Genomic DNA, 11,507 nt, shown 5'->3' with positions numbered 1-11,507 from the left:
TGACAAATGAACACAAATACTTAGTCTCGTAAACTCAAACTTAAATAACTCATTAATTAGGATTAACATAGTGATAAGAACTTTACTTAATTTGCACATGATGTCCTAAATTTAAATCTAATTGATTTCATTATACGATAATTAAAAAAAAAACTCAAACTTAAAATAAGGTTCAAGTTGGAAATTAAAAGCAAATGACAACTAAGCTATAGGCCAGTTGGAGTTGAAAACAAATATTTGAAAATGGAAAAGTTGAAATAAAGAGTAAATATAAGGAGTAAAGGAGATATAAAGTTTGAGTGCAAAAGTTCATATTGTCTTGGGTATTTAGACAAAGAAGCAATTTCAAGCACAATCTCACGAAATAACAAGTCACTCCCCCACAATTCAAGACTTGGACGGGCCACTACATAATTTTAACAACTTTATTACTGCCAATGTTAAGAAATTGTGCATAGTAAGAGATCAAGAAGATTAATTACATGATCCAAAATTGTGTATATATAAATATATATAATACAAACTACTGAGTACTGACTTTGAAGTGATATGTGGCTACTTCTTTTGCTTTTAGTTTACCTCAATTTCCCACCTAGCTTCATATTCTTTGGTGTTTCTGAAGGAATATCATGGCTAATAGCAATGAGAGACTTTAAATCATCTATAACTGTTCATGGACCCAGCTACAAAACATCCCAAAAAATCATACATGGAATTGACTGACCCTCTACGTGTCATGCCCACTTTTTATGTATAATTAGTTGAAAGTACTATTCTTCAACCATCAATAGGATCTCTAAGTGGCTATATACTTTGTCTCATAGCTAGAATATTTGCTCTCCCCCTTGTGAGTTTTTCTTTTAAAAAACAGAAACAATTCTTGGGGGTGAATGAAAGGTTGTTGCAATTGTTGGTTAATGTTAGTTATTACTAACATAAAGATGTCCTACATACCCAAATCCCTTTAACACACTCATGAGCACCACTCACCATTTCATATATATATGCACATAATTCCTTTGTGAATAACAAACAACCTTTATTCCTCAGCCCTTAAGTAGAGTAGCTATAGCTCCTGAGACCTTCCCGCTTTCATTCTCCTCCATTGAAACAAAACCAAAGTTCAAACCCTCTCCCTCAGTTTATTAAACTACAATTTCCTATTTCCAAAATCCACTACACACTTCTGATGTATTCATAAGGTCAAAAGAAAACCATCCATCACCTCATCATCTAAATTCTTCAAGAGGAGAGAGTTAATTGGTAACTAAAGAGTTGAGTTTCTTCTATGGCATACTTAGTAGCTCCTAAACCTTAGTTGGCTTCAAAATCTTGCACAATCTTACCCTCCAAACTTTCCTTTTATTTATATATTTTTTTTTTTTCTGGGTGGTGTTCATCATGGACTACTTGAAGGAACTAGAAGGCAAAAGTGTCCATGATTATTATCATCAGATAAAGATGAATAAAATGGCAAGCCCTATATTTGTCCCGGGACCAGTTATAGTGGGAGCTGGTCCCTCAGGGCTAGCTGCAGCAGCTTGCCTTAAACAGAAAGGCATTCCAAGCCTCATCCTTGAAAGAGCTGAATGCTTAGCTTCAATGTGGCAGTTCAAGACTTACGATCGCCTTAGGCTTCATCTTCCAAAGCAATTCTGCCAACTCCCTCTCATGCCATTCCCCAAAGCCTTGCCCTTATATCCAACCAAACAACAATTCTTGGCCTACCTGAATGCTTATGCTGATCACTTTGGCATAAAACCTGTCTTCTGTCAAACAGTGGTCAGTGCTGAGTTTGATCATGTGTGTGAGCTTTGGAGGGTGAAGACTCAAGGGCTCAAAAAGGAGGACACAGCAGAATATGTTTGTCAGTGGCTTGTAGTAGCTAGTGGAGAGAATGCTGAGGAAGTGGTGCCTCAGATTGAAGGGATGGAAGAGTTTGAAGGGCCTATTGTACACACTAGCTTGTATAAGAGTGGAAGCATGTTTTGTGGGAAGAACGTTTTGGTGGTGGGCTGTGGGAATTCAGGCATGGAGGTTTGTTTGGATCTCTCCAACCATAATGCTCTTCCATCCCTAGTGGTTAGAGACACGGTGAGTTTACTAATTAGCATGTGTTTTGGTTGAGATTGTTTCTCAGAAGTAGTTCTATACTTTTTGTTTTGAAAGCTTACCAAAAACGAAAAAAATGATTTGTTTTTGTGAACTCAACATATACATAAATTTATCTTACGAATATATATATTGAATTTTAGATACAAATTTTTAAGAATTTTTTTTATAAAAAAATATATTTTTTTCAATCTTGAAACTCTAAAGAAAATATAGTTTTAACTTATATGTTAAACAAACTTGTTCGTAGTAATATAATTGAAATATATATATATACACATAGAAGAGTTTTGTGAACTTAGTTGCTACTATTAGCAATTCTCTTTGTTAGTGTAATTAAAATTAGTTGAGTACCAACACCCTTACATATTTCTAAGGGTACCACAGCACAAGTCTCAAAAAATTTCCCAGTTTGAGATAAAATATATTGAATTAATAATGAAACATGTTCCTGTCCAAATCTTCATTTATATAGTGGCTTTGTAGTCAATTTTGATGTGCCCATGATTTTTGATAAAGCTGGAAACTGAAGAATGAACACAGTCTGCTAACATATTATACTATAATTGCTATAACTAGAACTCTGAAAGTGTTTGTGTCATGGTTCTCTCTCACTTCTCACTTCATAGCAACTCATTTGCATGCGCAACAAAATCTTAGAATAATATATATGACCTTCGAGTTTGAGATTTCAATCTTTTCTCTCTGCACATGTCTGTCAGTATATATTGACAGACACAATTGGAAGCATGAAAAGATTATTGTCATTAGTCTCCTCGTGTCTACAATTTCCTAAAAAGTTCCTTAAGCTATCACTTTTTTCTCCCCACTTTTTTTAATTTATTTTTAATGTGATATTTTCTTTTCTTTTCATTGATGCAGGTGCATATCTTGCCACAACAGATGCTTGGGAAATCAACTTTTGGTTTATCCATGTTCTTGCTCAAGTGGTTCCCCATACGTTTTGTGGATCAATTTTTGCTTCTAATGTCACATCTCATGCTTGGAGACACTGCTCAATTTGGACTTCACCGTCCCAAACTTGGGCCTCTAGAGCTCAAGAACTTGTACGGAAAGACACCAGTTTTGGATGTTGGGACACTAACTCAGATCAAAAATGGAAAAATTAAGGTAACATAACATTGCTCTTCTACCAATCAAATCCAAAAGACCACTCTTCAATCATCATGGCTATCATGTTTCCTTGTCCTAATCAACGAAATTTGCTTTTTACTCTAAGGCAAAGGTTTAAAAGAAAAAATAAAGACATTTTCTGTTTCATTGTTTCCAACATTGGATCTTGTCCAATTATGTGTATAGGTTTGCCGGGGAATTAAACGACTTGCACGCAATACAGTGGAGTTTGTTGATGGAAAAGTAGAGAACTTTGATGCCATCATTCTAGCGACTGGTTACAAAAGCAATGTACCCTCTTGGTTAAAGGTACTCCATTTAATTCTTTGTTGCTTAACTTTGGTATTTGCTATAACAAAAGTAAAAATTCTTTTAATTAATTGAATAAATAGTTTTTATATATTCACCTTTGGTATTTTTTTTTACATTATCATTCAACCACAAATTATCATATAGGACAATTTTGTTAACTTTTATAATAACTAATTAGAAATTTATGTCAACAATAATTCTTATTAGTTGAATATATAATTTCTTTTACATATTGAACTTTTACTCAAGTTAATTTATGTTAAAATTTTCTGAAATATTATTTAATTTTTTGTTACACTCAATATCATTTAGTATTTAAAAAAGGAAAAATCTTAGATATTAGTAATATTGTTATCCAATCATAAATGAAATTTTATTTCAATTCAGTTTCACGTTGAGATTTATTGAAATCCTTTATTATGCATGTTATCACGAAAAAATTCTAATTTTAATTAGAAAAACAATTGCATGTATGATAAATTTTATCTTTTTAAAAAACTGTTTTATTTGATTTATTTTTGTCTTTAAAGAAGAGAGAGATTCCAGCAAAATTAAAGCTGGACAACACTTGGTGACTTTCATGATTGATAGTATTAATGGAATATTGATTACTGTGAGCAGGGCAGTGAGATGTTTAGTGAGAAAGATGGGTTGCCCCGGAAGCCATTCCCAAATGGGTGGAAAGGTGAAAATGGACTGTATGCAGTGGGTTTCACAAAACGTGGCCTGCTTGGTGCTTCTATTGATGCTAAGAGGATTGCTGAAGATATTCAACATAGCTGGAAAGCTGAATCCACGCATGTATTCCAGTTCCCTTGTCCACTTGCATGATGTGGGAAACATATTTATATATTTGCAAATTAATGTTTTAGGATTAATTAGAAAAAGAAAAAAAAAAGGGTGGCCTAGCCTATTGGTGGTGCCCTTTATTTGACACAATGCTGTCTACCAAACAATTTCTCTCCCATTTGAAAAGGGGAAAAGGAGCTTCAAAAAGGAAGAAAAAAAAAATTAAGATGAGAGGGCATATATATGTGTGTATATATAGAATGTGTGATTCCTATAAATCCATTTTCACCAAACTAGGGGATTGGGTTGGCGACCAATTTGATGTGTATTTTTAATTAGTTTGGTTGGGTTGAGCTTAATTAGATAAATATTGCCATGTTACACATTTGTATATCTTGTACATTGCCATATCTACCTAGCTAGGTAGTTGAATTTTTTGAGAAAGAGGGGCTGTTATAGTTTCTGAGCCTATAGAAATTATGTAATGTATCCATCGATTTGCCCTTATTCTAATCATTTATGAGAGAATTCTTGTGCTTTTTGATATATATATCTATTCATTATATATTGTACATATTTTTTCTTATCCATTAAAATCAATTCGATTTTTTTTTTTTAAACAGCAAAATTAATATATAACAGGTACAAGGGGTACCTGAACCCATATACAAAGTATAGAGTTTTCCAGGATTATAGAGAAATACTTAGTACATTTCTATCTCCTCATAATCAGAACCTGCTACCCTATCCACACCCGTTGAAACAAATACATGGCCCAGGATTGCTACTCCATTGAGAGAAAGAATAGGCAAAGGATGGTTTGAGGGTGGATAGCCACCTCCAACAAAAAATAAGAATGTCTCTAACTATACTACCTTGCTCAAATGTTCCGCCGTCAAAGATACACTTATTCCTGTACCTCCATAAGGTCCACATTGTAGCTAGCCACACAGTATGCCAAGTTTCTGCCTCTGACTCGATTTGAATTGGTGCTGGGAGGAAAGAAAAGTGGTCGAAGATCTGCCTAGGAAGAGGTGCAGGACAATTTAACCAGGAGAGGCACTGTTTCCAAACTCTATCAACCATCGGACATGTACAAAAGATGTGTGTAGTGGTTTCAATATCTACCTTGCAAAAGATACATCTAGATTCATGCTCGCCAAGTAATATATTCCTGCGTGCCAAATTATCCACAGTTGGGAGTCCTCGATTCAGAAGCCTCCAAGCAAAGAAGAGAACTTTAGGAGGGGCAGGGATAGACCATATTAACTTGAAGATATCGTGATCTTCAATAGTGACTGACTCAGCTAATATGATCTGATAAGCCGACTTAACAGAAAACATCCCTGAGGACTCTGCCACCCAACTCCAAGAGTCGCATTGGGAGGAATTGAAGATGCGACTATTAATTAGGCGCAAAAGTTGTTGTTCTAAAGGAATTTCCCACTCAAATCTATTTCTCCTCCACCTGAGGTGCCACACCCATTCTCCGTTCACAAATGCCCCAATCTCTGCAATAGAAGCAAGTTGCTGATCAGAGCTAATGAACAATCTAGGGAATGCAACTGCAAGATTAGTAGGCCCCACCCACTTATCTAGCCAAAATCTAACTTTAGACCCCACTCCAACTCTCCACTCAATCAACTTATCAAACCAATTATCCTCCTCAACTCCACCACACACCATTAAAAGATCCCTCCACCATATAGAATCCTTCTGAGAGGAGGCTTGAGCACACAGATTGTGCCCACCTCTGTACCTTGATTGTAGAACCTGAGCCCACATAGAGCTGGATTGGTGGAAGAGATTCCATCTCCACTTAGCCAGTAGCGATCTATTGAAGAGTATGATATTTTTTACTCCCAATCCCCCTTTTTCCTTTGGTAGGGTCACCTTATCCCAACTAATCCAACAAACCTTCTTCTGATCCCCGACTCCACCCCACAAAAAGCGCCTTTGTAGGGAAACTATCTCCTTAGACACCCGATTTGGGATTTTGAAGAAAGATAAATAATAAAGAGGGAGGGAAGTTAGCACAGAATTCACCAGACACACTCTACCAGCCATAGAGAGAACAACTGATAAGACCTATTGGTATATATTGTACACATTTAGCTAATGTGTTTGAATTCCCGAACACAGGCTAATTAATTAGGTTGGAGCACAGGACCATAGAAAAATGGTAATATGTTGATGGAGAAGATTGGAAGAAAAAGGCACTCAAAAAAGAGAAAAATCCAATAGCATGAAAAGAAAAGTCCATTAGAGTATGGAAAGGTCCCAATTCCCATGAAGATGAAAGTGGCCCTTTGATTATCTATAGGAATAGGACTTATGCAGGTTACTTTTTTGCACAATATTTTAATTTACTTGCGAAATGAATTACTTTAATCGTTATCTTCAATGCCAGGCCTTTTCCCATCTTTATCAGGAAAACGGACCACATTTGCTCTTCAAAGTCCACAAGATGAATTCCACGGTTTAATTTTATTAATTAATTCCTCTCTGCCAATGCCAACACGTCTATCTATTAATAAATGAATGACAACTTAAAGGTTGAAAAACTGAATCCGCTGGACCTTGTATACTCTCTGCTTAAACCTTGAATTCAAAGATGAAAGGGAATATAATCCAGGACACTTCAAATTAAATGATTTAGTGGGAAATTTGGACCTCATTCTCACTGGATATATGTATTATATATTATATTTAAATGTTTATATATAGGTCTTGTTAACAATGGTGACTTAATGTAGTAATTAAATACTTAATATTTACACGTTGTGAACATAATTTATTTAATAAAAAAATTATATTTAATTGTTATCGTGTGCAAAAAATTCTTTGAATAAGCACATTAGTATAAATAAGATTAGTCTATGATTAGTTAAAATATACTATTATAGAACAAATATATACAATGTAGGTTTTGTTATCAATTTATTCATTTTTAGTATTGACTCATCCTAATACTAAGAAAGATATATAGTGAAGACCTTAAATATAGCAGCAAGATTAGATTTTTTTTATGTGAATTTATTTTTCATACATTGTCGGTATAATTTTTTTTACAGAAATTATTTTAAATATAACTTCTAAAATAATTATCATAAATCTTATCATACATGACAATTTATAATTAAAAGACAATATAAAATAATTTTACATTTCTATTATATTCTAATTGCAAATATAGAAAAGAAATACATTTTTCTTCCTTTTAGATTTTCAATATATTCTAATTACATATATAAAATAAATTACACTTCTCTACTTATAATTTTACACATTGTCAACATTCAACCATACTCTTTTTTTTTTTTTTTTTTTTTAAGAAAATCACTGAACTGTACTCCTTTATCCCTTATTAATTGATTTACTTGGGTTTAGGCATATATATTAACCACAATTTAAACCATTGTTGGAGCATTTTTCACTTTCATTTAAACTTAAGAGAGATATTAGTGATACAAAAATTAATTTGAGAAAGTGTGAAATTATAAGGAGATTATTGAAAGTGCAATTAAAATCCTACATCAATATGTAATTTACATACATTTACGTATATGTGTGTGAGAGAAGGATTAGTTTAAATTCGTTTATAATTGGACTAATATTCAATTCATTAAAAAATTTATATATAATACATTTCTTATTGATACAACCATTGAGTTTTAATTATTTAATACTCTAATTGTTTATGTAAAATTTTATAATAATAATAATAATAATAATAATAATAACTATTATATATTCTGTATATTTTAAATGTATATATATCTATGAAATATATACTTGTAAATCTATATTATTAATTACACAAAATTCTTAAATGTTTTATGAGTTACATTATGTTTGTTTGGTGTATATATGTATATTATCATCATCATTGCAAGATATTTTATATCCCTATATTTTATTTAATAAAAATATTTAAAAATTATAAACTTTATTAGATCAATTAGTGTTATATTTGATTTCAAACTTTAATGGCTCAAATTTAAGTCTTGTATTTGTAAGAATAATTAATTTTTAATATTATTTTTTATTATTTAAAAATTTAAAATAAAATTATATAAAAAATGTGTACACCAAATTTGATTATCAATTTTATATATGTTATAAATTATTATTATTAATTAATTAATTGAATCTTTCACAATTAATTCTTATAGAAAAAGTTGTAAGATTAATTGTCGACTTGGGGTGGTATACCTAACTAGGTAAAGTCCTCCTCAGGGAACAAATCCTAAGATTTTACAGTGAGAGATATTATATATAATGATATATAAATATATTATTATAGATATGTATATATAAATTTATTTGACACATATTCACATATAATAATAAATATTATCTTATTATAGGACATGTATTATATAAGATATTTTTTTTAATGATTCAAATATCTAACATTAATATCAATTGGTAATTCTTCTGATGATTATTCCTTATTATTATTGTTTTAAGAATATAACAGACATACAGTATGTGCAAGCAAATATATGCTAGTTATAAGTATAATACACAGGCAGCTAGGACCTTAACTAATTCATTGTTTAGACAAAAACCCTTGCTTTTCCCGCTATGAATGAGAAGTAGTGCCTATAGCTTGTACAAAATATTGCTAGAAAAGAGATGAACAGCAAAATGATTTAGACTTTCATTGAAAATGACAAATATAATTTAGCTATAAAGGAGACAGTTAATTACGGTATTAAGATAAAAGATAGGGTTGGCATGTTTTATTCCGACCGAGTAAGAGTTGGTGAGAATCTTGGCCTTTGAATCAAGACGAATACATACCAGCCAATGAGTAAGTTTCAACTTTCAGTATTAATAAGAATAAGATTGTGATATAATTGATAGATAACTATATCTATGTATCTAATCAAGAGTTTAACATTTGATCAGTATACATAAAAAATATTTATTAAGAAGATTCGGTTTTTTAAAGAAAATATTTTAAAAGATTAATTCTTCACTTTCAACTAAAATTAAAGATGCATTAAGTTAAAAAAGAAAAAATTAAATCAAACCTTCACACACAAACACACAAGCTAGCAAATAACATACTATCAGCATCAAGGGTTTCCTTTTGCAGTGATACAATCCAAAAGAGGACCACCAAAAGTGTTCCCTGCTAATTATTGCCTGGCCCATCAAATTTCTTAATTCCATACTTAACAACCCCTTAATTCTTGCCCATCTTTATCTTCTTTTGTCCGTTAGGCCTTAACCTATTATATTATTCATTAATTTATTATTCATCGTAGAAAAAGAAATCAATATAATGTTCAATTGAAATAAAAGAGCCAACATATGAGCAATGATTCCTCAAGATAATGCATCCATCTCTTCTCTTTTTGGAATTCAGCACGTTTCCTCTCCCCCACTAACGTGTTTCTTTTGGATTTTATAGATTGACCCTACTAACATTTTTAGTAGGATATATTGTCTCATAGCAGGTTACTGATGAGACTTTAATATTGTTTATACACATTACTTTTTTACTGTATTTTTGGGTAAAACAAATAATTAATATTTGGGTAACTATAATTTTTTTCTCTAATATATAAGTGCAAAGTATCCATCAGTGACTATTTTTCCCCCAAAATATTTAACTAATTATTTTTAATAAGATCTTCTCAATACTTAAACTTAATATTTTTTTTAAGAAAACCAAACACAATTCTACTTAATTGGGTCAACGTAATCATGATAATAATTTAATTTATAACTAAGCTTTTTTATTTGTTACTATAAATAACAATATTTTTACATAAAAAATAATAATTTTGGCACTGGTATATGACCTTCTGTTTATTACATCATCGCTTTTTTTAAAGGCAAATAAAAGTTATAAAATTATTAAGGATAATGTAACCCACATACTAATGAAATAGATTAGTATAATCATATATAGTCTATTTTTCATAAATTATATATAGTCTATTTTTCATAAATTATTTAAGTTTTCTTCTAATTTTTATTGTAAGATGAAAAGTTTGTTTGACCTTATAATTTGTAAAGTTTGATAAATAATTTTTGTTAGTTCCTTCCAGTTTTTTTTTTTATACTACTTTAAGTGACATTTTTTAAAATGTTGACTTAATTTTAATTTTATCGTCTTATATATATTTTTTATTTCCCTAAAATATTTATTAAATTTTCTTTTTACTCCTTTACATAAGTTAGGTAGGAGTTTATTATTTTCTTTTTATCTTTTTCTCATAAGGTAGGATTTTATTTCAAATTCTAATTTTCTAATATTATGAATTATACAAAATTAATAAAATCTTCAAAATTTATGATTCTCATATCACAAAGAAATGGTGCATAGACATTAAGAACTTACATTTATTACATGTTATTGACAATTATATTTAATAATTTTTTTTATTGTTTTTAGATTACACTCTTTATAATAGTTATTTTATTTTTTAACATTATACTAATAGGAGTGGATTTCACTTTACCTACTATAATTTCATACTTTCTCAAAATATTCCCCATAATTTTTGTCTTACCTTATCCCCGTATAAGGAAGTGTCTGGATTAATTTGGAAGCGTAAAATTTTAATTGATAATTCATTTAAGATTCATTCAATTCGACCATTATTTGGATTCACACTCGAATTATCAACGGTGACTCTAGGAATGAACTAAGATTTGTGAAAAAGCAGCTAGCTCGGGCTCTCAAAAAATGTTATTAATTATTAATATTCTTGTTTAAAAAATAAAATAATCAAAGTTATTAGTTGTTGTGAAGATCTTTTCTTAAAAAATGTCTCTCATTTTATCATTAATAAGTAAAATAAAACTACCATATTTATTTTGATATTAAGTTGGATTAGGATTTTTCAAGGATAGATATATTTAATTTTTAGTTTCTTCATGTCGTAAATTTTTAATTCAAAGAAAATTACGTTTTGGAGGCGATGCATGTGATTACAGATTAGAAAAAAGACGTAACTTTTGATTTTGTGTAGTTTGATTGCGTATAACACTACAACAAAATTTGTTATTAACGACAATTGTTTAATGGCAATAATTTAATTGTTGCTATTTAATTATATAAAAAATATTAATAGTTAATATATAATACACTAAAAATGTATTTATATTATACTAAAGTTTACTATTAGCGACAATTA

At 30.4% G+C, this 11,507-nt stretch overlaps 1 protein-coding gene across 1 annotated transcript; it reads left to right on the top strand.

Moving 5' to 3' along the window:
* Nucleotides 1-796: 796 nt before the first annotated feature.
* On the top strand, nt 797-4,583 carry YUC2 (Flavin-binding monooxygenase family protein). The gene is made up of 4 exons (XM_020351756.3): nt 797-2,094; nt 2,995-3,243; nt 3,433-3,555; nt 4,180-4,583. Exons 1-4 carry the CDS (start codon nt 1,402-1,404, stop codon nt 4,387-4,389), a joined length of 1,275 nt encoding a protein of 424 aa, XP_020207345.1. The 5' UTR covers nt 797-1,401; the 3' UTR covers nt 4,390-4,583.
* The last annotated feature ends 6,924 nt before the right edge of the window (nt 4,584-11,507 follow it).

The sequence above is a fragment of the Cajanus cajan genome, chromosome 1 (genome assembly GCF_000230855.2).
Source record: "Cajanus cajan strain Asha chromosome 1, NIPB_CcT2T_4, whole genome shotgun sequence".
In the NCBI taxonomy this organism is placed as follows: domain Eukaryota; kingdom Viridiplantae; phylum Streptophyta; class Magnoliopsida; order Fabales; family Fabaceae; genus Cajanus; species Cajanus cajan.
Note: the sequence above shows the minus strand (reverse complement) of the source record. Positions and strands in the feature narration are given on the sequence as shown.